At 42.8% G+C, this 27,557-nt stretch overlaps 1 protein-coding gene and 1 long non-coding RNA gene across 6 annotated transcripts in view; one reads left to right on the top strand and one right to left on the bottom strand.

Annotated features, from left to right (window-relative positions):
• LOC138736466 (uncharacterized) overlaps positions 1-13,682 on the top strand; it is a 43,006-nt gene extending 29,324 nt beyond the window's left edge. Inside the window, exon 3 of the long non-coding RNA XR_011340292.1 lies at positions 12,541-13,682. This is a non-coding gene — a long non-coding RNA (uncharacterized lncRNA). The remainder of the gene's footprint in view (positions 1-12,540) is intronic.
• Positions 1-27,557, bottom strand: part of shprh (SNF2 histone linker PHD RING helicase) — a 116,186-nt gene that overhangs the window by 69,651 nt on the left and 18,978 nt on the right. For all 5 annotated transcript variants that reach the window (XR_011340291.1, XR_011340290.1, XR_011340289.1 and 2 more), the window contains exons 6-14: positions 27,154-27,304; positions 22,929-23,034; positions 16,476-16,732; positions 14,467-15,159; positions 13,152-13,403; positions 12,520-12,598; positions 8,053-8,216; positions 5,501-5,757; positions 4,690-4,811 (exon numbers count right to left, since the gene is read on the bottom strand). Coding sequence is in view for 2 of the 5 variants with exons in the window: in XM_069886034.1 (XP_069742135.1) it covers positions 4,690-4,811; positions 5,501-5,757; positions 8,053-8,216; positions 12,520-12,598; positions 13,152-13,403; positions 14,467-15,159; positions 16,476-16,732; positions 22,929-23,034; positions 27,154-27,304 (2,081 nt within the window). In the remaining 3 variants the exon portion in view is untranslated. The remainder of the gene's footprint in view (positions 1-4,689; positions 4,812-5,500; positions 5,758-8,052; positions 8,217-12,519; positions 12,599-13,151; positions 13,404-14,466; positions 15,160-16,475; positions 16,733-22,928; positions 23,035-27,153; positions 27,305-27,557) is intronic.

Below are 27,557 nucleotides of genomic sequence, written 5' to 3'. Positions count from 1 at the left end.
AAATGCTGACCCTGGCGGAGGATCATGAACCATATTTCCTCTTCTGCCAGATATTCCTTGAACAGATGCCAGAAGATATCCAGCTCCATCTGTCCGAAGAGGACTTTTCCGACCCCCGCAAAGCTGCAGCCCGGGCAGATGCCCTCTGGCACGTAAAACAGGAGAACGAGGCAGCCCTCAGCCAAGTCTCCAAGCTGGGGTCCCGCCATCCGCAGGATACCCCCAAGCACAAGCCGGAGGAAACCCAGTCAACGTGGTACTTTTATCACCAATGCTGGGGAGTAAAAGCCTACAAGTGCCACCAGCCCTGTGACTTCCAGGGGAATGGCCAGGCCAACCACCGTTGATGGCTGGCATGGTTGGCCACATGAACAGCCTCCTTTACATAACTGACGTCCACAGGCCGCAGGTTCCTCATGGTCACAGGGGCCAAGCTAAGCGCCCTCCCCCCTACAGCACTGGAAACTCGAACCCAGACCCCCGGTCCAACCCTTCATGCTGCCAATGGTTCCACAATCAAGACCTATGGCACCTGTAGGGCATAGATACAGATCGGGGATGAAAAGTTCACTTGGAGGTTCATCCTGGCCTTGGTGGGCACCGCACTGTTAGGGGCTGACTTCCTAAGGGCTCACAATCTGCTGGTGGACATGAGGGGCAGGAGGCTGCTCAACGCCCGCACCTTTTGCTCAGTGCGCCTGGGCATGGTGGGCGACGACACCCAAAATCGCCATGGTAGCCACCGCCACAGATGAGTTCGCTGAGATTCTCAGTGAGTTCCCTGCCATCCTGGAGCCACACTTCTTCATTGCCTCCCCCTGCCATGGAGTTTTCCATCACATCTCCTCAAAAGGACCCCGCTGCACACCAGAGCTAGACAGCTGCCACTGGAGAAGCTAAAACAGGCAAAGGAGGAATTCTCCAGGCTCCAGGAGTTGGGCATCGTTCGGCAGTTGGACAGCGCTTGGGCGTTGCCACTGCACATGGTCCTGAAGTCATCAGGGGGTTAGAGGTCCTGTGGAGACTACAGATGACTAAATAATGCCACAACTCCAGACAAGTACCTGGTCCCCCATATCAAGGACTTTGCGGCCAACCTCCACAGCGCGCGGTTCTTTTCAAAAGTCGATCTGGTGTGCAGATACCACCAGATCCCGGTCCACCCTGATGACGTTGGAAAGAACAGCATTATCACCCCTTTTGGCTTGTTAAAATTCCTCCAGATGCCATTTAGGTTGAAAAATGCGGCCCAGACGTTCCAGCGCCTCATGGATGCAGTGGGTAGGGATTTGGACTTTGTCTTTATCTACCTAGATGACATCCTGGTAGCCACCCGAGCCGCGAAGAGCACAAGGCCCATCTCCGTACCCTATTCGCCTGGCTGGCAAAATTCGGCTTCATGGTCAACAAGGCCAAATGACAGTTTGGGAAACAGACATTGCAGTTGCTGGGGCACACTATCTCAGTGTCTGGGGCAGCTTTGGCACCGGAAAAAGTGGCAGCCATCCAGCATTTTTCCAATTTGTGGGAATGGTAAATTTTTACCATAGATTCATCCCCAACGCCACCCGCATCATGCGCCCTCTTTTTATGCTGATCGTGACGAAAGAGAAAACCCTGGCCTGGTCGGAATAGACAGATGAAGCCTTCGTTTCAATGAAACAGACCCTTGCAGAGGTGACTTTGTTGGTGCACCCGCACCCGGAAGCACTCATGGCACTCTTGGTTGATGCTTCCGCCACAACGGTCGCAGGAGTACTAGAACAGTGGCTAGATGGGCAGTGGCGCCCACTGGCTTTTTTCAGTAAGCAGTTGTGGCCGTCGGAGCTTAAATACAGTGCATTCGACTAGGAGCTCCTGGCGCTGTACCTGGCCACCCACCACTTCCAATACTTCTTGGAGGGCAGAACTTTCACCGTTTTTACCAATCACAAGCTCCTCACCCAAGCAATGGCAATGGCCAAGGACTCGTGGTTGGCCAGGCAACAGTGCCACCTGTCCTACATGTCTGAATTCACTACAGACATCTGGCACCGGGCAGGCAAGTACAATTTGGTTGCAGATGCACTCTCCCGCCCGGCCATCAGCACACTAGCTTCTGGCCTTGACTGTGCGCTACTAGCGCAGGCCCAGCAGCACAACACTGAAACTCAAGCTCTCTAGACCGCCATCTCAGGTCTCCAGCTCGAGGATATCCAGCTTCCTGACTCCGCTCAGGTAGTCCCACAGGAGTGGAGGGCTAGGGTCATCAGCTCTATCCACGATCTCGCCCACCCCTCAGTACCGTGCGTATGGTGGTGCAGCAATTTGTCTGGCATGGCCTCAAGAAGGAGGTGGCAACACTAACCCGCAACTGCATCAGGTGCCAGACGTCTAAAGTCCACAGGCATACGCAGGCCCCTGTTCAACATTTAGACTCGGCAATGCGGAAGTTCCAGTATATCCACATGGATGTCATGGGCCCCTTGACGGTGTCCAGGGAGTCGCGGTATCAGTTTACCATAATGGACAGAGCAACCAGGAGGCCGGAAGCCATCCCAGTCTGTGAGGCTTCAATGGAGACCTGTGCTAGAGCCCTGGTCACCCAGTGGATCGCTCGTTTCTGCGTGCCAGCGCACATCACGAGTGACAGAGGCGCCCAATTTACATCCGCACTATGGTCACAGCTGGCAAGGCTTTTAGGGGTAACACTGTACCACACCATGGCCTACCACCCACAGTCTAATGGGTTGGTAGAGAGGTTCCACTGACACCTAAAGTCCGCTCTGATGGCAAAGCTTTCCGAACCCCAACTGGGTGGACGAGTTGCCCTGGTTCTCCTTGGGATTAGGACGGCGCCCAAGGAGGATCTGCAAGCCTCATCAGTAGAAATGGTTTACACATGCCACTCTCCCTGCCAGGCGAATTCTTCGGCCTGGCGGCCGAGACAATGCACAACGAAGGTGAGCAGCTCACAGACCTCCGAAAATGGTTGGGCAACCTAACCCTGCTGCCCCCATCATACCACGGCACCCGACCATCCCATTGACCGAAATATCTGGATGTTGCGCAATTTGTGTTCGTCCGGAGAGGACCACAGGGGGCCCCACTGCAGCGCCCGTATGATGGGCCATACAAGGTTCTCCGGCGGTCGGGTGGGACTTTTACTTTAGATGTTGGGGGCAGGGAAGAACTGTTTACTGTGGACTGCTTAAAAGCTGCTCATTTAGACTCATCACAGCCAGTGCAGACGGCCGCGCACAAGCGCCGGGGCCAGCCACCAAAGCGACGGGATGCGTAGCCGGTTCTGGAGGGGGGGGGGGTTGTGTGGCGGTGCACATCCTCGTGCCGAACCGGCCCCACTTGTATCGCCACGTGGTGGGGCAGCCATGGGGAAATGGCGTCATCAGTGGTTTCTCTCTGACTCCAGCATCCCTTCCAGTGCACACCCTGGGCAGCGATTATGATGTCACAATGTACCAGGTGACTGAGCTCATGCTGCCCTTAAAGGGGCGCGCTGAATTTAAATAAAAAGTCATTAACGACCATCGGTGTGGCAACAGTGATTTCCTTCAGCTCCTGCAATCGCCACAGGATATTTATGGTAAACTTGCGATACACAAATTGTCTGCAGGGTTTTTCACATTGTAAAAACATTTCAGAAAAACTTCTCCAGCTATAAAAAAACTTTATGATGTCCTGAATTTATAAAAGGCACCAGGTAGAGATGTATTTTTCCCTTTCTGTTCTTCACAACCAAAATATATCAGACTTAGCAAGTATTAAGTTCATCTATCTATATAATTAAAAGTTACGGCACAACCATTTAAATTTCTTTGATGAGAATATCAGATTGATTTCAATACCAGTTTTGACACAGTTATTATCAATAGAAAAATTAATTGATTCTCATGGAAAATAATACACTACTAACCCTCACCTTAACCACTTCATTTTCAAAAATGAAATTTTTTCAAAGTTCAAATTTATTGTTACAGTACATACATCATATCACATACAACCCTGAGATAATTTTTCCTGCAAGCTAGGCAGAATTTCTACTTATTGATAACTGTAAACTGTACTCAAGAAGAAAGGTATGTCTACAAAAGAGAGAAATGTAAGCAAGTAAAGAAATGTAAACAAACTGACTTGCAAATACATAAAAATAAATATACAGTAATAAATAATGAGCAAAGTAAAGATCCCTTAAACGAGTCTCTGATTGAGTCTGTTGCTCAAGAATCTAATTATTGAGGGGTAGCAACTGTTCCTGATAATGGAGGTAGGGTCCAGTGGCACCTATACTTCTTTCCTAATGGTGGAAGTGAGAACAGAGCATGTCCAGAGTGAAGTTGGTGATGATTGCTCTCTGACAGCAGTATTCCATGTGGATGTTTTCAACAATGGGAAGAGTTTTGCCTTTTGCAGGGCTTTTCATTCAGATGTATTGGTGCCCCAATACCAAGCCTCATGGAGTGGAGCACACTCTCCACTCTACATCTGTACAAGTTTGCCAAGGTTTCTGATGTCACACTGAACGTCCAAAAACACCCGAGCACTGACACGCTTTCCCCTTGATAATATGAGTATGATGGATCCAGGAAAGGTCCTCCGAGATAGTGACACCCAGCAATTTAAATTTCTACATAAAATGAGTGGATTCATATCAACTTTATGTAACTAGTTAGGGTGAATCAGTTTGCATACCTCTGATGATCTGAATGCCAGCCAGGCCATTGAGAGCACACACCAGCTGTCGGTGAGCTTCTTCACATTCTGTGGAACATTTTCTCTGAAGGGACTTTAAGAGTTCCTCCATTGTCATGGTGCTGCAAGGACAAAAGCAAAAACAATCTATATATATTTTGCCAACCTTTGGATTTGCAAATTGCAGAATCTAATACCAAGTTGCAGAGCAAACTGTGGTGGCTCACTAGTAATAACCCAGGGTCAAAAGGTTATGGGTTGAAATCCCACCCCACAGCCTTGTATACAAAATGCCAGTACTCATTGTTTCCAAATCATGGAATCATATTTGTTATGCCACCAGAAGATGTTTATTGGCCCACTGAAACCATGTTAGTACCTAATAAAGCAATCCCATCAATTCCATTTTCCCTACTCTTCCCCCACTGCAATGTAAATTATTGAAAACAACAAAAAAAAATGCAGATGCTGGAGATCTGAAACTAAAACAGACACTGCCAGAGCAGTTGAAGCAAAAGGTCCTGGACCAGAAATGCTGACTATACTCTTTTCTAACAGGTTGGCTGATCTTCTGTTTTTAGTATTTTCTGTTTCAAGTGCCCACGCTAAACCCTTTCATACTACTCGTGGAATGTTTTCACTGCCCTTATAGGTAATGAATCATGAATCTAAACCAATCTTCATGAAAAATTTTTCCTCACCTTCCCCTCAGATTTTTTTTCTCTAAAGTTGTGTTCCCTGTTCTTGAATCACCCATGTGCAAAGAATGTACAATGTCTCTGTTCTAATGTATCCGCCATTCTATATATACCTTTTCTGAATTGGAAGGAACTCTCCTCGAACAGCCTGTGGATGACAGCATGCCTGCCTTAACCTCAACAAGGGATACAAAATTGAACCCACTGTGCGCCTATCTAGACGGCTCAACTTGATGCTCCAATCAAATATCATCCTCAACTTCTGCAATGCATCTTGGGAGCAAATCTCATGCTGTCGATGGTAGAAGTGTTTTTCCACTGGTGAAAATTGCAGCCAATGAACTTCCTCGGACTGAGGAGGTATCTGAATCTGAGAGAAAAAGGCAGGTAATGTGGGTTAGAAAATCACGGGTGGATTCAGTTGATTAATGCATGAACATTCGATCAAAAGAACATTTCAACTGTAGCTGCAATTAACCTGCTATAAAATTTACAGGAGCCATTCCATAAATAGGAGAAAAAAGGAAAAGAAGTATTATCTTTGCCTACATGCCTGCATATGCCTCCGATTCAGTTTTTGGAAATGCTGTTTATGATGAACAATAATGTTATGAAAATATCTTGAAGTACTTCCAAGAGATTATTGTCAAACAAAATTTGGCACCAAGCCACATTAGAAAATATTAATATAGTACTGGCAACCAAACACTTAGACAAGGAGATGGATTCTAAACAGAGCCCTGACAGAGATGAGGAAAAGAAATAACAAAGCGATTTTCACAGTTTAGATTGAAAGTACAGCCCCAACAATGGGCTTTGGCACTTGAAGACTTAATAAGAAGAATGATGCGCGACATAAGAGATTTGAATTTCAGCATTCAACCCTCCTTATGTCGCATAAACATGGAGTGAAGTAAAAATTAGGCCATTTAAAATAAGGACAAATTTTTGCTATTGAAACATTGGTGCTCCTGATGTAGGTTAGCTAGTGTACTATCATTACAAGATATAGGAGCAAAAGTAGGCCAATTGGTCTATTGAGTCTGCTCTGCCATTCTACCAGGAGCTGATCCATCCTCCCACTCCCTGGCCTTCTCCCCGTAACTACTGATGCCCTGACTATTCAATACCTGTCAATCTCTACCCTTAAACACACCCAACGACCTCAATTTCACAGCCAGCCGTGGCAACAAGTTCCACAGACGCACAACCCTCTGACTAAAGATTTTTTTAAAATTCTATCTATCTATTTATTTATTTTTAAACACACACCCTGTTTTATCTTGAAGTTGTGCCCTCTTGTCCTAGACTCCCCTACCACGGGAAACAACTTTGCCACATCTACTCTGTCCAGGCCTTTCAGAGTTCGAAATGTCCCCCCCTCATCCTTCTGTACTCCAACGAGTACACCCCAAGAGCTGACAAACGTTCATCATATGTTAACTCTTTCATTCCTGGTATAATTCTAGTCAATCTTTTCTGAACTCTCTCCAGCGCCAGCACATCTTTCCTCAAAAAAGACACCCAAATAGGACTCCAAGTGAGGTCTCACCTGTGCCCTATAGAGTCCCAACATTAAATTCCTGCTCTTTCGTGCTATTCCTCTAGAAAAGAATGCCAACATTGCATTTGCCTTCTTCAGCGCCGACTCAACCTGGAGGTCAAACTTTAGGGTATCCTTCCAAGTCCCTTTGCCCCTCTAAATATTGAATTTTCTCCTTATCTAAATAAACATACTCGTCTATTTCTTCTACCAAAGTGTATGGCCATTCACTTTCCAACATTGTATCTCATCTGCCACCTCTGTGCCCATTCTCCTAATCTATCCAAGTCTCTTTGCAGTTTTTCCATATCCTCAGCACCACCCACCCTATCACTGATTTGGGTATCATCTCCAAGTACACAACATATTTATTAAGGACTACTTAAACCTCAACAAAGAACAACTAATGAATGGTTTGCATCCACATATTCATTGAAGGTTAGAGGGTTTTAATTTAAATTTTAGTTGCATTCAGACGAGGCAGAAATGATGGTTAGAAATGTGGCAGTAGCAGCAGCAGGAGAACATGAACTTGTGACAAAAATTGGAGCAGGTAGAAAAAAGCTGAATATTGGAGAGCAAAAAACGTGCATTGGAGGAAAACCAGAAAAACGTCCAACCTGAAACTGGGTGGGACCAGTTCATAGCTGATCCGTAGGCGTACAGAGGGGTGTCAAAGGAAATGGTCTGCAATAAATTTTAAAATTTAGACACACAGCACAGCAACAGGCCCTTCTGGTCCACAAGTCTGTGCTGCCCAAATTCCCCAATTTACCTGCAACCCCCATATGTTTAGAAGGAAATCAGAGCACCTGGAGGAAACACACACAGACATGGGGAGAATGTATAAACCCCTTACAGATAGCACCAGATTCTGGGTTGCAGGCACTGTAATACCGTTGTGCTGAATGCTACGCTAACCATGTTGCTGTTGGTTTGAATCCCTTGTAGCTGAGATAGGGGACATTTTTCATGGACAACACCATGCACTGGAAGTTACTTGTGTTATTTCACAAGGTCAGAGGGCTTAACAGTCTCTCAAATTGGTGATGTGAATTGTCTCAAAGCTCCTCCTTCATTCCAACTTTATGTATTCTTACTGACATCCACAAAGATATATACCTGATCAAGAACATCTTTTTTTGCTGTTCTCCACATGATCTTTGCAATGAGTGTGTAGATTGGAATAGGATTCTTTCTGCAGTAAGGTTGATACAAGAGTTGGTCCCACCAGCGTTTAACACAATAGGGGTCGACACCTAGAAACAGTATTAATCCATATAAATCTAAGGAAAGAAAGAAATAAATCAGTTAAATCAAGATTGGATCCAATTAAAGAAGATAAAAAGTGAATGAAAGCAGACTTATACATACAAGTGCCTGTACCAGTGTAGAAGCCAAAATAAACCATGATTGACAAAGAAAAGCAAAAGAACATTTTCAAAGTATCATACTGTGAAGGCGCACTCGCTCAGGGCGAACCAGCCCCGCTTGTAATGCCATGTGGCAGGGCAGCCCTGGGAAGATGGCGCCATCGAGAGTTTCTTTCCCCAGTCGAATCACACCCCAGGCAGCTTCTGTGACATCATTATGCACAGGATGACTGAGTCAACACTGCCCTTAAAGGGGCATGCGCCAAATTCAAATAAAGCAGTCATCAACAACCCTCAACATGGTGACTGTGTTTCTTTTACTACTCACACCGCCACAGTGATGACCCCGACGAGCCCAGACGTCTTTCTGGAGTCAAAAACCATGGCACTGGCGATGGCCAAGGATCCATGGTCCGCCAGACAACAGTGTCACCTCTCGTACGTGTTGGAGTTCACGACCGACATCTGACACAAGGCTGGCAAGGACAATGTGGTGGCAGATTCACTCTTGCACCCTGCCATCAACACTGTCGCCCCGGGCCTAGATTATGCCCAACTGGCCCAGGCCCAGAGGAACGATGCGGAGACGCAGGCCTTGCGGACCGCCATCTCGTGCCTCGAACTTGAAGATGTCCAGTTGCCCACTCCTCTGCAATATCTCAACAGGCATGCCGCGTCCGGTAGTCCCACCCCACTGAAGAGCAAAGGTTTTCAGCCTAGTCCATGACCTCGCTCACCCAGTGGTGAAAACGACGATGCGGATGGTCGTGTGGCATGGGCTTAAGAAGGAGGTGGCAGAGCTTGCCAGGAACTGTACCAGGGGCCAGATCTCCAAGGTCCATAGACACACACAGGCTCCCGTATAGAATTTCAACTTGGCGGCTCGCAGATTCCAAAACATCCATGTCGATATCGTTGGACCCCTTCCAGTGTCAAGGGAGGCTCGTTATCTCCTCATGGTGGTCGACCGCACCACAAGGTGGGCTGAGGCTATCCCGATCAAGGAAGCCTCTGTGGAGACGTGTGCCAGGACTCTGGTCAACAAATGGATCGCTCAATTCAGAGTCCCAGCGCACATCACTAGCGACAGGGCCATGCAGTTCATGTCCGCCCTGTTGACCCAGATGGCCAAACACCTGGTGGTGAAGCTCCACCACACCATGCCATACCACCCGCAGTCCAACGGGTTGGTGGAGAGGTTCCACAGACACCTGAAGGGATTGCTCATGGCCAGGCTCTCCAGACCAGATTGGGTGGATGAGTTACCCTGGGTCCTCCTCGGGATTAGGACGGCACCCAAGGAGGACCTACAAGCCTCAGCGGGCGGAGGAGATGGTGTACGGCGCTCTGCTTTCCCTACCGGATGAGTTTTTCAGCTCAGACCCCCGACACCGCGGCCACCAACGCAAACCTGCTGGTGGACCTCTGCAGGAGACTGGGCTCCCTGGCTCCCCGACCCTCAGCACGCCATGGTACCCAGCCAATCCACTTCCCCAAAGAACTCGATTCGGCTCAGTTTGTTTTCGTGCGAAGGGGGCTGCAGGGCGCACTGCTGCAGCAACCATACGAGGGGCCGTACAAAGTCTTGCACCAGACCGGCGGAACCTTCACCCTAGATATTGGCGGGAGGGAGGAACTTTTTACAGTGTACTGCCTGAAGGTGATCATCTGGACTTATCTCAGCAGGTGCAGACAGCCAAGCCTAAGCGACGGGGCCGGCTGCCCAAGCAGCGGGACGCATAGCCAGTTCGGGGGGGGGGTTTGTGTAGCGGTGCACTTGCTCAGGGTGAACCGGCTTGCTTGTAACACCACATGGCAGGGCAGTGCTGGGAAGATGGTGCCGTCGGGGGTTTCTTCCCCAGTCGAATCTCCCGCATGGCGCGCGCCCCATGCAGCTTCTGCAACGTCATCATGCACAAGGTGACTGAGCCAACGCTGCCCTTAAAGGGGCATGCACCAAATTCAAATAAAACAGTCATTAACAACCCTCAACGTGGTGGCTGTGTTTCTTTCACTAATTACACTGCCACAATACAAACATTCTCATAGCTATAAAAAAACTTGAAATCTCTCAATACTGGAATCTTGAGCAAACAATGAGATGCTGGAGGAACTCAGTGGGCCAGGCAGCATCCATGGGCAAAAATGGTTGGTTGGTGTTTTAGATCAGTAATGTTACTGACTAATACTGACTATGCTATTTTCACCTAATTGTTAACCTATTTATGATGAGGTTATTTTATGGATTAAACAGTAGAAAAGACAAGAAAAATAAATGTACAATCAAAATATAATAATAGATACATAGTGATAGATGACCATTATCTATAGCCCTTTTCACAATGGCTAACCAGTAAATTGGCTGTTCAACAAACCGGTTAAAGAAGCCGTTTTTGTCGTTCACACTGGATCACTGTTAACTGGTTTTCTGTGTCCTTTCACACTCACCACCAGGCATCCCAGGGGAGAGGGGTGCGTATCCTCTCTAATTGATCCCAGGATACCCCTGTCCCTTTCACACTGGGCTAACCAGCACGCAGGTGACAGATCACTCCAGGGAAGATACACCCTAACTAGGTGGTCCATCCCTGAGTATATCTGACACCTGCGTGCTGATTCGCAAGCGCTCTTGCTTGCACGTTAACCGGTATATTGGCAGTTAGTTACTGGACGAAGTGCCAGTGTGAATGTGTCAATGTGGGTTTATTGTACAGATGCACGGAAAATCTTACTTGCTGCATATAAAGATACAACCACAATAGTAAAAAAAATTAAATTACCACAAATGCAAGACAGAAAAAGAGATACTAAATAATAAAGAAAAGATAAATAATTTTTGGTTGCACGGTAAGCGTGTTACTATTACAGAATCAGCAACCCAGGTTCAAATCCGATGCTGTCTGTAAGGAATTTGTATGGTCTCCCTGTGTCTACTTTGGTTTTCTCCGGCTGCTCCAGTTTCCTCCCACCTTCCAAAAACATATGGGGTTTTAGGTTAATTGGGGTATTTGGGCGGCACCGGCTCATGGACTAGAAGGGCCTGTACCGTGCTGCATGTCTAAATTTTTAAAATATTTTCAGTTGCAGTTAGTGCAAGAGTAAAAAAAATGTGCTTTTTCATTCATGAAGACAAATCTTTTATCCTGGAGATAATCTAAAGTAAAATCAATGCAAACATTAAAATAGTTTTTACGTCATAGAGTCTTTCAGCATGGAAGCAGGCCATGCAGCTCTCCATGTCCATGCCAACATATAGACCCTTATCCTTATTAATCCCTGCTTCCGGCACCTGGCCCAGAGCCTTCTATGCAAAAGCAACACAAGTGCTCATCTGAATAGTTCTTGAATGCTGTTCGTGACTCTGCATGTCAACTTTCTAAAATGTGTTTAGCATTAAAAAAAAATGCTGGATTTAAGAAATTAAGAAAGACAGAAAGGAAATGAAAAGGTTAAGCAACACTCTAAATTATGATTATGAAATATGTACTTTGAAGCAGATAGTTAAAGGTACATCATGTAGTCAAGGAAATGTTTTGAGTTCAGGTTTTCTAAGGTGTCTGATAAGGACCTTTATGTATTTGGAGAGTGAGTTTGAAAAGAATGGGATCAGTGCTTTGCAGTAAGGGTATGAGGAGAATGGAGAAAATGGAAAGGACAGGAGGGCAAAGGTGATAGGAAATTCAATTGTTGTGATGGGGGGGGGTACAAATACGCATTTCTGTGGCCTCTGACATGATCCTGGCACATCCCTTCCTTGGTGTCGGTCTCAGGGATATCCCCAAGTGGCTGCACAGCATTCTTGGGAAGATTGCAAACTTCAAAGAACAGATCTTTACATGTTGAACATGAGCACCAGCTGGAAGCATGGATCGTCAAGGTCACAAAGAACATCCCACATCAGTCATCAAGAATTTTACATCAAATGTACTAGAGGACTGAACTTCTTCAAAGGGAGAAGTCCAGCTGAGAATAAATTCCCCAGTCTCCTAGTCTTTTGCACTACAAAAACCTTTGATTCGCAAGTTGTTAACAATACATCCACAGAACTTACACAAAAACCCAATTATAGAAATGACATTCATGTAAACAATTAACTAGTCATGGGTTCTGCATATATGATCAACAATAACCAGTCATTCTCTTCCTGTACAAGACATTGCCCATTCTCTTTTATAGGAAAATGCTTACTTTCTAAAGAAGATGCTTGAAACCATACCTTCTAATCCTCTTTGGACAGGTGTTCCTGTGACGCACCAACGATTAATGGCAGTCAGTCGAAGACACATTTCTGCAGCCTGTGAAGAAAAGAGACAATGGCAAAAGGAAGGAATTCGGAGTGTGAGCATTTCTTTTCCCCACTCAGAAAGGAAGATACTGAGACTGCATCTGTTCATTTCAAAGCTTGATTTATATTCACGAAAAAGAGACTTAAAAGAATAAGAAATGGAATCAAGGACAAGCCACATTGTCCTTCAATACTGAACGACTATGAACTGTTCATATAAACCCTCCAAGACTCTACTCTATTTATTTATTTTTGCATATGTATATATGTGCTGCATATACATTATTTGTCTGTATATTTGTTATGTCTGTTTGTGTGTGTGCATGTTTTTGCACAGAAGACCAGAGAACACTGTCTTGTTGGGTTTACTTGTATAATCGGATGATGAACTGGAAACAATAAGATCATAAGGTATCCAGTGTCACAAGACCTTATTGATCATCCTGATCTTATTCTTCAAACTAGTACAATTCCCCAACATCTCCATCAGGAATGCAATGTCAAAGACAACTTGTACTCTGGATGTAATTCCTGCCTAGGGAGTTTTGCCTTCAAGGGCCCACCTTAGCCGTGGCACATTCAACCATTTGGGCCTCGTCCAGACAGATCCTCCACCATTCCACTGCCACCAATGGACTTGGGATGGCCATGTAACGCTTCTCCTTGCGTAATCGGCGTCCATCATCACTGTTGCTATGAGGTATGTCAACATAATTCAGCTCTGTTCTGAGTACATCATATGTTGTGATGACTATCTCATGCTCTGCTAGTGCATGAGGTTGTATAAAACCATGTTTCTTCACTCCTTGGTACACCTGTGGAGGACAAATAGTGGAAGCTGGATTTGCTAATGAAGGTTTTAAAGAATTAAAGTACCTTAAACCGTCAGAACAACAAATCATACTTGGAGGTAAATAATGTAATTACCTCAACTATTTCAAAATGAATGTATCATAAAACTAAATTACCCAATTATAGGTACTTTTGGCATGTTTGTTTGATAAGACGTTAAAACCATCATACTGATATAATTGAGCCAAACAAAGGCCACAGATGGTGGAAAAGAGAGCAACACACAAAATGCTAGAGGAACTCAGCAGGTCAGGCAGCATCCATGGAAGGCAATAGATGGTCAAAATTTCAGCCTAAAACACTGACTATCTATTGCTTTCCATGGATGCTGCCTGACCTGCTGAGTTCCTCCAGCATTTTGTGTGTTTCATTCGGAATTAGTTCTTAGATGAGGTATCAAATCCACAAACAATCATAAGGGGCTGGTGTTGGGCATGGTAACAATCAGAAGGAGCAATGCAGTAGATTATCATTCTCATGTAGAGCCAGGTGCAAAACTCTGACTCCCACCCAGGGAGTCTTTTGAAAATATTTGTTGGAGAACCACTGCACACTCTTTATGAGCATCTACATGGGTCTTATGTACCTGAAATCAAGTTCATGACAATTACCTACAACAGGAAGCTATCAAACTGGTATTAAGACATCTTATATGTGTGTTCAAACATTCATGGCCAGTTTCAGCCCCAAGTTTTGAATGCTCTGCAGAAAGCACTTCCTGCTAAGGCATCCATTTGGAGCTCAGAACTGTAGGCATCATGATGGATTCCAACCAGAATCCACACAGCATTTAGAAGAAATAGGCTTGATTCATGTCCATGATTCTGTTACATGATTCAGAGCTGGAGATTACATCTATCTTAATAAAAGTTTTTGGATAAAATTTCTTGCAATGTTCCTACCACAGATAATTCGAATATAGTTGGAGAATAAATGAGTGAAAAATAAATAAGTGATAAACATAATGAAAACTAGGCTTTTGAAATTAATACAACCTTGATTTCCTTTGCTCTGAGCATTCCTTACCAGGATAGAAATTGAAGATGATCTCACGTGTCTGTTAATTTCATCCACCCATTGGTGGCAGATGGAACTGGGAGAGATAATGAGGGTTGCAGATGTGGACACAGGTTTCATTGTGACCAGGCAGTGTGGGCAGAAGAATGGCCTGATCTGAATGTCATCTTCCTTGTAATTAACACAAGTGGCATGTTGCCACAAATTACACTTCAGGCACTGCACCCGTGCTTTATAATCAGCCAATCCATTTTCACCACATATGCATTCGAAATGATACTTCAATTTGCTGGAGGAAGAAGTCATTTTAGCCAAATGTGTTGTCTTCATATCTTGTTGAGAATCTCCTTGGAGGACATTTGGGTAACTTGTATCATTTGAGGCAAAGCAACTTTCCCCGATTTCTCCAATGTCATTATTTTCTGAAATTCCTTGACCAGGTGACAGTAAATCTAATCCTCTGCAAACCTCCTCTTCATTTTGATCAAATTCCCGTGATACTTCCAGTTGAAGTACTGATTTCTTGCATTCCTCAGTTTCAATGCAATTGTTCTTTTCCTTTTCCAAGAGACAGTCTGAAGAATCATTTGCCTGTGGGTTGCCAGTGCCTGCTGCATTCGATGTTGGACTGGCTTCTTCTGTTTTCATCTCCTGCCCATTGTTTAGAAAGATGGGCAACATGTTTTTCCCAGGGCTCAGCTTCTATACGAAAATAATGAAGTATTGTAAATTTGCACAATTCACACATAGAACTTAAAATAAAAACTCTCCTGAACCAGTGATTTCAAAATTAAATTCTTATGCAAACAAATAATCTGTTCCTTCATCTACTTATCCAATCGAATCCTCTGATTTACATTGTTTCTGTATCAATTAGTAATTCTGGAAATTAATTCCAAATGCTCATAACTTTTTTTTGAAATAAATTTCTCTGTAAATCTTTGACATTTTATTATCTACCCATGACCCCTCATTCAAGGTTTAAAACTCTCTTCCTGAGACATGAACTTGAAAGCCAACCATGACAATTGTAAAAAGTCAGTGTTATTAACGATGGGTGAAATGTGTAGGTAGTACTTGGATAGAAGGGGGGAGCAGGAGGAAATGGGACAAAAATGGATCAAATGGGGGGGGGGTATAGAGAGAGATAGAGAGAGAGAGAGAAAAAAGAGAGAGAGAGAGAAAAGAGAGAGGAGAGAGAGAGAGAGAGAGGGACAGATTAATGGATGTGTCTGGTGAAATTATGACATTGTAGGTGGTGGAAATATGTTGGATGCGGAGAAACGCAACAAGGACAGGATTAGCCTGGTCCTCACCCACTACCACACCAGAGAGACCAAACCACCTTTTGCATTCTATGGATGCTAAATGACCAGGTGAGTTTCTTCAGCACTTTTATGTACTACACTGGACCCCAGCACCTGGACATTTGTTTATCTACATTGATCATCCACTTGCCTCAGTCTCCCAACTCCACCTCTCCCCTTACCCCACCTATCATTTGGTAGAGATAGGTGTCCACCAATCACCTATCTCATCCCTTCCCCTCTCCTCTCCTCCTCTTTATGCTGGCTATCTTTGCTCTCCACTCTGTCCTGATGCAATGTCTCATTCTCAACCACTGAAAGTTCCTTTCCCCCCCCTCTAGATGCTGCTCAACCTGCTGAGTTCTCCCACTAGATTGTTTTTGCTCTGGATTCCAGCCTCTACAATCTTCTGAGTCTCTATTATTCCTCTCAAAGGCCTAGATCTCACACAATCGATGCTCATTCACAAATTATGTGAAAAATACATTATTCTCCTCTTGATTTTTTTTAAAAAGAATATATAGAATATCTTATGTTAACCTTAGGTATACGTTCCTTCTTCACTGAGATTTAGAAGCTAAGATAGGGAAAATAGCATTCCTGAGATTCCATGAATAAGAAGAATGAGGGTAAAAATGAACTGTATCAGCCCTTACAAAAAGAATGAGTTTGAAAATAAATATAATTTCAGTGAAGCACAACAGTTAATACCTGCTTTTCTGTTCCCTTTCTTTTTATTTGTTCTTTGTAATTCTTTCCAATAATGAAGGAACCAGCTAATCCATGACCTTTGACTTGTTTGATCACCTGCTCTGCGATAAGCTTGCCTAAAGTTTTCTTGATGAGATGGCGATTCCGCTGAATGTCATACTTGTAGGTAGCAGTGATGTATTTGTATATCGCACTGACAGAGGTTGATTTTCTCACCTTCATTTGCTTTATAGCAGTAATTAACATTACCCGAAGATCTGTGTATAAAAGAATAATCAGTCAATACCACCATCAATTCACCTTTTGCGGCAATCTTTGATTTGTTCCCAATGTTGTTTTAGTTTCACATCCTTCCAATAGCCTCATCTCTCTTCTTGAAACCTCTGCCCAAAGGTCCCCACTTAATCTCCCACTTGTTTCATCTACACACCATAATGGTTTAAATGCTGTCTTGATGTCAAGAGCAATCACTTTCAATCTTTTGTCGACATTTGGAGCAAGTCAGCAATGAGTCTGGTCCCAAAGCTGTTGCTGCAGCCAATGTTCTGAACATGGCTGACACTGAATCAAATGGGCTGTGGTTGTGGGAAATCTCAGAAAGAGGCAAGGGCTCTACATGCCAATGGTCTATATTCTAGTCCAAAACTGAATTGTCTTGAAACATATACTAAACATCCATGAAGATGTTACTAAGTAAGTACTGTATCACTTGATAGTATTGTCAGTTGCATTTTGAATTTCGATGTACACCACAGTAACAGGCCCTTCCAGCCCATAAGCCCATGTCCCCCAAATACACCAATAAACTTGCAATCCTTGTATGTTTTTGAAAGATGGGAGGAAACCCACTCAAGAAACAGGGAGAACATACAAATTCCTTACAGACAGCACTGGATTTGAACCCACGTTGCTGCCTCTGGCAATAGTGTTGCTTGATCAATTTCTTCCAAGTAAAATTTTATGATGGAGTAATTAGCCAGATTGCATTTTTCTTTCCTTTATTATGCGGGCAGTCTCTTAGTTACAAAAGCTCTGACTTACAAATCTCCCAACAAATTTCTAAAGGAATTTTGGGAGTTAAGCTTCTTTAACTTTATAGGAGACTTTGATAGGTAAGTCTGTGAGGCAAATCTAATGATTTGGAGTTGAACGGTGTGGTCAGAACCTGGCTGTTCAGCTATATGCTGCCGAGGCAGAGGTAATATTTCCAACAAGATTTGATTTGAGCCACTGTGCTAGCTGTTCACAGATCCGGCTGTGGATGGATTTGCCTGCTGCTGTGGGACTTCAGGCAGTCTTTGTTCAGGGTTGTTCAGGGTTCAGGTGTTTAGGAGACTAGCATGTCGGATGGAGAATGATTTTACTGGCTGCTATATGGCTGCTGGCATCTTCTGCTGGGTAGGAACAGGACACTTCCCTTTGCCTTCTCTTCCCACCTTAAGCCACAACAACCAGGGTACAGGGTGGAGCCGAGCACAGCTGAGAGCCATGACTAGCTAGCCCTTTATACACAGAGATCCCGCAATACTGCCATAAAGAAGACCTGTCATTAACCAAACAATGCCGGCATAATGCTGGACCAGTGCGTTATTTAGGCAGGACGTGTAACACAACAGCGTCGGTGTCTAGCGTGACATATAACATACTGTATTTGACAGCATTTAAGACCCACTTTTTTCCACAAAAAAATGGCTCAGAAATATCCCCCAGATCTTGTATGTGAAGTTGAAATTAGGGTGATAATGGTGAGTAACGCCGACAGTGATCATCATTGCTGCATGGCTCACTAGCATCTCCGCTATCTATCATTGGGGGCTGGTGGCAGGCTGTCAGGAGGGAGTGGAGCAGTGGGATCAGTGTGGGGGCCAGTAGCTCTCGGCCGCCCGCTGTCAGTCCCACGCCCCACTCCCCTCCCCAGGAGGGGCACCAGCATGGGGACCAACAGCGTGCCACCGGAAGAGAGCTGGCAGTGAAACCAGTGTCAGGATTGACAGCGGGGCACCAAGAGAGCAGAGTGCTGGGAGAACAGGACAGTGGGACAACGGGAGAGAGTGGGACAACGGGTCTAAGGTGGGGATCGATAGCGGCAGTTTATTTGTATAAAATGTTTTCTGCTATAGCTAAGCAGTTTTTGTTTACTCTTGTAATTTTCAGCAGTTTTATTATTAAAAAGATTTTTCCTGTGGTCCTAGTTTCATGTTTTGTCCAAGTTTTAAATGCTTACCCGTAAATACACTAAAAAAAATGTTCTTAATATTCCCCACTGAAATGGTGGGGGGGAGGGGTCCTTATGTGCTTGTGGGTTGTGGGTCTTATATGTCGTCAAGTACAGTACACATACACATCCTTTTCCTATCTGATCCCGGCTTGCCCTTTTTACAAAGACGTCGATTTGGCACTGTGACTACCTCCGCTGCTGCCTTAAAGGTGGGATTACAATGACCCCCACCTCCCTCCCACTCCATGTTTGTACCTTTCAATCAGAGGGTGTGGGGCAATAAAGCACAATATTCCCACCTTGAAGTAGCTGTGTAAAAGGGGCTAATGCGTCAGTGATGCCAGCTGGCAGCTGCTCTTACCACACCTGCTTACTGTCCCAATTCTGTGATCCTCTCCCACACGCTGCTTTTGTTCACCTCTGTCTTAAGGAAAAATTTGGATTGTAAACAGTTCTCAGGAACTGAACCCTGTCATAAACTGGGACCTGCCTGTATTAGGCAACTTTCTATTGTCTAAAACCATGTTGAAGATGTACTGGAACAGCTTGTCAAGAGGTGCATCTAGTCCAAAACAAGTCTTCAGCGATGAAGATGTTGCCTGATCCCATAACCTTTGCTGTATCTTGTGCTCTCCACTATTAAATTAAATTAAATTGGCTAAAGACTGACTCCTCCAATAATGGGAAAAATCAGAAGGAGTTAAGTGGTTCTATAACACTTGATCTTTGCTGTATTTATAGGCTAGTTGCTTTTAAGGCAGCCATTATATCTCTACTATTGTTTGTAATTCTCATTGTTTATCAAACTTCTTGAACTCAGCCACTACTAAAATAGAACCAATGATGCAAGACTAGCTCAGTTCAAAGTGGGCATTGTAATATCTAGTGACCACAATTCAATATCAAAATGATTCATGAACTGAAGAGCATTCTGGAATGTCCTCAGGTTGGGAAAGGTATTAAATACAAATCTTTGATAAGCTATACTCAGCCAATACCATTTTCAATTTCCTGCCCATTATAACAATGATGGTATCCGTCATTTCTTTTCTGAAAATTTTATTTTTCATTTACATCAATAGCAAATACAGTACTTATCTGTAATCATACAGAATAAAAAAGATGCAAGAATACATTTTATATTTTTTCCTCCCCTCCCCAAAAAGATAAGAAAAAAAGAAAACACCTGCCTGAATTAATCATATATCCTTCATTGATTAAATGAATTTCAAATTTACAAATATAATCTTAGACCTTAAATTAACTAGGGTGAGTTGGAGTGGGAGCAGCGGAGGCCGCAGATGAACTCCTTTTACAAATAAAATCCATATAAGGTTTCCAAATCTTATAATATTTTTCTGGTTGATACTGTAAATTACACATTATTTTCTCTAACGGTATACAATTTTGCAATTCCATTTGGCATCTATTTGAACCAAGCCGTGAAAGACCCCAACAATGAAGACGCTGTTTACATCCGGTACCGCACGGATAGCAGTCTCTTCAATCTGAGGCGCCTGCAAGCTCACACCAAGACACAAGAGCAACTTGTCCGTGAACTACTCTTTGCAGACGATGCCGCTTTAGTTGCCCATTCAGAGCCAGCTCTTCAGCGCTTGACGTCCTGCTTTGCGGAAACTGCCAAAATGTTTGGCCTGGAAGTCAGCCTGAAGAAAACTGAGGTCCTCCATCAGCCAGCTCCCCACCATGACTACCAGCCCCCCCACATCTCTATCGGGCACACAAAACTCAAAACGGTCAACCAGTTTACCTATCTCGGCTGCACCATTTCATCAGATGCAAGCATCGACAATGAGATAGACAACAGACTCGCCAAGGCAAATAGCGCCTTTGGAAGACTACACAAAAGAGTCTGGAAAAACAACCAACTGAAAAACCTCACAAAGATAAGCGTATACAGAGCCGTTGTCATACCCACACTCCTGTTCGGCTCCGAATCATGGGTCCTCTACCGGCACCACCTACGGCTCCTAGAACGCTTCCACCAGCGTTGTCTCCGCTCCATCCTCAACATCCATTGGAGCGCTTTCATCCCTAACGTCGAAGTACTCGAGATGGCAGAGGTCGACAGCATCGAGTCCACGCTGCTGAAGATCCAGCTGCGCTGGATGGGTCACGTCTCCAGAATGGAGGACCATCGCCTTCCCAAGATCGCGTTATATGGCGAGCTCTCCACTGGCCACCTTGACAGAGGTGCACCAAAGAAAAGGTACAAGGACTGCCTAAAGAAATCTCTTGGTGCCTGCCACATTGACCACCGCCAGTGGGCTGATAACGCCTCAAACCGTGCATCTTGGCGCCTCACAGTTTGGCGGGCAGCAACCTCCTTTGAAGAAGACCGCAGAGCCCACCTCACTGACAAAAGGCAAAGGAGGAAAAACCCAACACCCAACCCCAACCAACCAATTTTCCCCTGCAACCGCTGCAACCGTGTCTGCCTGTCCCGCATCGGACTTGTCAGCCACAAACGAGCCTGCAGCTGACGTGGACTTTTTACCCCCTCCATAAATCTTCGTCCGTGAAGCCAAGCCAAAGAAAAGAAGATTATCTAGTTTCCACATTATGGCGATACATTTCTTTGCTACTGCTATTGCTGCACTTAAGAACTTCCTCTGATAAATATTTAACTTCAAATCGTGAATATCCCCTAACAAAAATATTTTTGGGTCTTTCGGAACTTACATCTTCATAATTTGTCCCAGTAAAATACTCTATCTTTCCAAAATTTGTCTACTTTTTCACATTGCCATGCTGCATGCAAAAAGGTTCCTACCTCCTTATTACATTTAAAACATTGATCAGAGCAATTTGAATTAAGTCCATGTAATTTATGTAGAGTACAATATAAATGATATAAAAAATTAAATTGTACCATTTGATATCTGATATTAATTGTGTTAGTTACACTTTCATAACATAGTTTTGACCATTCATCTTCTTGAATATGTATATTTAAATATCTTTCCCATCTCAATTTAGATTTTAAAAAAAATTTTCTGCACAATCTCTTGAAATTTTATATACATATTATTAATAAATATTTTAATAAACATATTAGTTATTAAATATTCAAATTGACTTTGTTCAGGTAATCTAAAATTCAGTCCTAACTTTCTTTTTAATTATAATTTAAGTTGATAATAAGAAAAAAAAGTATTATTTGGTATGTTATACTTGTCTTTCAATTGGTCGAAAGTCAAAAACCCAAAAACCAATCCTTTATCCTTTTTATTCCACAGTTATACCAAATATCAAAAAATGAATCATTAACTGTAAAGGGAATCAAAGGATTTTGCTTTAAAAACAATTTGGCTATTTGGTAATTCTTCTTTCCTCTTTCTACATGGATTCCATACTTTAAGTACATGTTTCAAAATTGGTGTATCTATTTTCCCTGTTCTTTGTGCCATTTATACAAAATATGTTTGGAATTTTCTCCTATTTTGACTCATTTCAATCTGTACCCTCACTGTCATTTCACCAGCCTGATAACAGGAAGGCAAGAATCTAAGTTGAGCTGCTTTATAATAATTTTTTTAATTAGGCATCATATTTCCATGTTAGTTTTCCCAATGCCATCTTAGGCATTTTGTCTCGCCAAATAAATTTTCTTACATTATTTAAATCTTGAAAAAACATTGTTGGTACAAAAATTGGTAATGATTGGAATAGGCATTGTATTCTAGGAAAAATATTCATCTTCACACAATTGATCCTTCCTATGAAAGAAACTGGTAAATCCTTCCATTTTATTAAATCTTTAATTTTCTTCAATAAAGGTATATAATTTAATTTAAATTATTCAAATTCTTATCAATATTCATTCCTAAATATTTAACCGCCTCCTTCTGCCATTTAAATTTTGTCATTTTCTTAGCTTGAGTATAATCAGCCTCAATCATGGGCATCACTTCACTTTTATCAATATTTACTTTATAACCTGATATTAATCCATACTCCGCCAATCGAACATTTACTTTTTTTTAATGAAATTTCATGGTTTGTAAGATATAGTACATCATCTGCAAAAAGATTAATTTGATGTACTTCATCTTTTATCTTAAAGCCCTTAAACTCATTATCTCTTCTTATCACCTTTGCTGGTATCTGTCATTTCTGATTTACTCTATAAATGAGTAGGTTTCCCACCAGAGATTTGCATTTATAAACTTTTCATTATCACTCAGCTGTATGGTAACAAAGGGTGCACTTACTAGGACAAGTCACCTTTTCCTTAGGTTTGATTTCATTTTTCTTCTCAGTGGTTCTACAAGAGGCAGTAGGCAGCGAAGGTGGGATGTAGTAGTTTGTCAATATTCCCTAGCAATAAAAGAACACAACTGGTGAATGTTTGACTGTAATGATTTATTTCCTTCCCATTTCTAAAAGAAAGTTTAAATTCACTCACAATACACTCATTAAAATTTTCTTTTCAACAGACATAGCCATATAAAACACTAATAACGCTGAAGAACACCTTAAAATCTTGTGATACTTAGCACAGTGCAGCCAGTCCCTGAGTGACACAAGGGATCAGAATCAGAATTATTGCCATGAACAAGTCACAAAATTCTTTGTAATACAGCAGCATCACAGTGTAAACATTCATATAAACCACCTTACAAAAATAAATAAAAACTAGTGCATGAAAGTCAAAGTAAGTCTTTGGTTCAATGATCATTCAGGAATCTGATGGCAGTAGGGAAGAAACTCCTTGTGCCACTGAATGCTCATCTTTAGACTCCTGTACCTTTTTCCTGATGGCAGTAGAGTGCAGAAGGCATGGCCTGGGTGGTGGGGGTCCTTGAGGAGAGAGGTTGTTTTCTTAAGACACTGCCTCATGAAGATGACCTCAATGGATTAAAGTCTGGTACTTGTCATATCACAGCCCAAGTTAACAACCTTCTGGAGCTTTTTCTTGTCCTCAGCTTTGGCACCTCCGTACTAGACAGTGATACAACCAATTACAATGTTCTCCAGGGTAGAAGTTTTCGAGAGTCTTCAGTGATAACTGAATCTCCTCAAACACCTCACAAAGTATAGCTGCTGGCGGGCTTTCTACATTATTGCATCGACATGCAGGCTCCAGGACAGACCCTCCGAGATAGTGACGCCAGGAAATTTTAAGTTCTTGACCTTCTCTGCTACTGAGCTCTCGATGAGGACTGGATTGCATTCTCCTGACTTTGTCCTGAAGCCCTCAATCTCCTTGGTTTTGTTGATATGATACCACTCATTGAGCTGATCTATCTCCCTCCTGTATGCTTCCTCATTACTGTTAGTGATTCTACTGACAACCATAGTGTCATTGGCAAATTTGTAGATAGCCACACAGTCATGGGTGTATAGTGAGTAGAACAGTTGGCTAACCACGCATCCTTGGGGTGCACCTGCGTGGTTAGTCAATGAAGAGGAGATGTTGATTTCAATTTGTTCTGTGGCCTTACAATAAGGAAGTCGAGGATCTAGTTGCGGGGTGGGGGGGGGGGGTACAGAGGCCTAGGGTTTGGAGCTTCTTGACCAGCACTGAAAAATAATGGCGGTGATAGCTGAGCTGCAGTCTACGAAGAGCTGTATGTACGAGTTGTTTTTGAGGTAATCCAGAGCTGAGTAGAGAGCCAGTGACCTTGCTTCTGCTGTGGAGCAATTGTGGTGATAGGCAAATTCCAGTGGGTTCATTCTTTGCTTAGGGTTCCATTCCTGAACACTGTCTAAAAGCCAATTTTTCCTTATCAGGAATGTCTGTTTGCTATGGTAGCCCACATCACATTGCTCTCTGTACACTTGTAATAATTCCTCCATTTCATTGAATATTCACCATATCACTAGCCAGAATTAAATTAATGGAGTGTATACAGCATCCAGTCATTAATGAATATCTTCAAAGATCTTCAGGCCAGCGATCTGGGCTCAAATCCGCTGCTGTCTGTACAGAGTTTGTATGTTCTCCTTGTTTCCTCCATTTCCTCCCACATTCCAAAGGCGCACATGTTGGAAAGTTAATTGGCCACCTGGGTGTAATTGGGAACCTCTGGTTCACGAGCCTGAAGAGCCTGTAACTGTGCTGAATCTCTTTTTGTAATTTAGATATACAGACCGCCCAATTTACACCTAATTAACCTATACTCCTGGTACATTTCAAAAGGTAGGAGGAAACCGGAACCCCAGGGAAAACCCACGTAGGCATGGGGAGAAGGAACAAACTCCTTACAGACAGCACAGGATTCGAACTCCAGTCCCAATCACTGGCGCTGTAAAGGCATTGTGCAAATCACTAAGCCATCTGTGCCGCCCTAAATATCTCCAAATTAAATCAGTATTACTGGCTCAAAAAAATGCTTTAAAGCAGGAATTTGCCAAAAACTGGATTTCCGTAAGTCAGATCATTTATAACCAGTAAGTTTCTGTACTTGGTAAGCCTTGGTCACTGATCAACCAACCAGTTACCCCACATGAGAAAAATTGTTCATCTGCTTTTCATGTAATGTGTGTGTAGAGAATCGAATTCTTCCCCATCAAGGCATGATTCAATGGCACGATTCACCAGTGTTCCAACAGGAAATGAGGATTATAGTAAACCGAGTGAAGGATTGAAAAAGACTCAAGAATAATTTGGATTTGTTTGAGGACCGTTGGCAATATAACATTGATAAGTTTGAGGTTATGCATTTTGGAAGAAATGAGTAGAACAAGTAAATTGAATTAGTTTGATTCAAATGTATAATTTTTGGGGAGAGTAAATACAAATGCTAATAATATTATTAATATGCATTTTTAATTTTTAAAAACACCTCCCATTCCTCTGGTAAGACACTCAATAAAACACACATCTTTCACCACATATTGATCACCTCTGCAAACATTTCTGGCTTGAAATCACTTCTTTAATCGCAATCCATGCAGAGCCAGGGAACATTTATGTGTATTAAAAGCTCCATCTGCAAGTGAAACCTGCTGTTTGTAACTAACCTACATCTTTCATATCTATCCCAACATCTTTTATGTTCTCACTTCCACCTAAAGAGGTCCTGCTAACCTAAAGAAGCCAGTATTTCGACAGGTTGACTAAAGTGCAAATGGTAATAAATGAACCAAATTGAAAGAAAAAAGAACAAAAATGCATTGATCTTAAATAATAGCCTATCCAGAGAAGATCAGTATGTCGTGGTTGGAGGTCTATTCAAATCTCTGCAGTAGGCAACAAAGCAACTTCCAACCATGACAGGTTGAAACAGTTCATGTGCAGAAAGAAACTTCATAAGCACTGTACAGTGTGAATCATAGCCCTTTGACCTCATACCATTTCAGTAAATCTTTGCTGATCCCTTCCAAAAGACTTAATTACTCATGGTGTACAACCTAACAAATGTGTCAATCAAATTCAGCATCACTTGCCTACTGTCACATTCATAGCCTTCTTGATTAAAATTAGAATATCATTTGGCTTTAATATGGTCTGTTCTTCCAAGCCCCATCATTTAAGCATTTAGAACCTTTTCTCTCTCTACCTTCAGGCAAACAGTACAATGAATTTTATGACATGTTCATGATAATAACTTCTGATTCCAACATCTCCAGATTCAAGGACAGCTTTTATCCAAAAGCTATTAGGCTCTTGAACCTCTTCATAGTACCCTAAACATAAATTACTCTGGGACCACCAAAATCTCCATTTGCAGGGTTTATTTTTCTTGCACTAACTGCAACTGTGAATATTTATCTCTCTATCTTTCATATTTATTATCTATCTTGGCATATTGCAGAAATTTAATGTTTTTAGCTGGTGAATGTTCAGATTTCTTTGCATCTGTACATTGTATTTTTATATATGACAATAAACTTTTATTAACTTTGATCTGCACAATCTCTCCTATCTAATCTCCCAAGTTTTATCCTTATAAATACCAAAGTAAATGCCAATCCACTGTTACTCTCCAAACTCCTTTTTACAAATGCTGAGTCCTTGTCCTCCAAGAGCCTCAGTGGATAAATGCCTGAACCTAGCATCAAAAAAAAAGTAATCCCAGGTGGCACATTTTCAACCATAAAACCATGCCACATACAGTCTATTGTAATTATGGGCTTGGGTCTCAATCACAACTGAAGTCTGATGAGTGGGACTTGCCATTTTAATGACCAATTCAGGATGTCGTAAAGTTTCTAGACATTATTGTTTCAATAAAAATCCTTTCATTCTTTATCCCCCTGGTGAGCTACTTTTTCTAACCTCACTGTTTTATTCTACAGAACTTAAAAATGTTCATTTTCCTTTCAGTGCAACTATAGCAAATAAGTTACTGTCTAGTAATAGGACTGTCAATCCTGGTCAGATATTCACTTGGAAGCTGGAGACAAATCTTTAATCACTGCAGACACAAGGACAATCCCAGCAGATTAACAGACCTAACATACATGATAAATTTAAATGATGAATTGTACCTCTGGGAACGACAATGTGTCTTGCTTCATATCTTTACACCTGTGAGTCAGAATAAGTGCCAACATCTCCACAGTTTTTCCAAGACCCATCTCGTCTGCAAGGATTCCACCAGGCCATTCAGTACTTGATAGAGGGCAGTCACGGATAATGCTGGAAACAATTGAAGTCGAAAGGTAGCATGTGAAAATTACAAGTCTTCTCTAATCATATTAAAACTAAAGGGGGCTCAAAGTCAACAACAGTCAAAAGTGATATTCAAAACTGTCAGATACACATCATGTAAGGGCATTATTCTCACTGACAATGATAGGTTGACCTAGGCCAATTTCTTAGGGCAACAGATTCTAACTGCAATAAATACACACAATCCCTTTACAGTGCCAGCGATTGGGACCGGACTGGG

This window comes from Narcine bancroftii, chromosome 6 (assembly GCF_036971445.1).
Source record: "Narcine bancroftii isolate sNarBan1 chromosome 6, sNarBan1.hap1, whole genome shotgun sequence".
In the NCBI taxonomy this organism is placed as follows: domain Eukaryota; kingdom Metazoa; phylum Chordata; class Chondrichthyes; order Torpediniformes; family Narcinidae; genus Narcine; species Narcine bancroftii.
The sequence above is the reverse complement of the archived record's forward strand: the minus strand, read 5'-3'. Positions and strand labels throughout refer to the sequence as shown.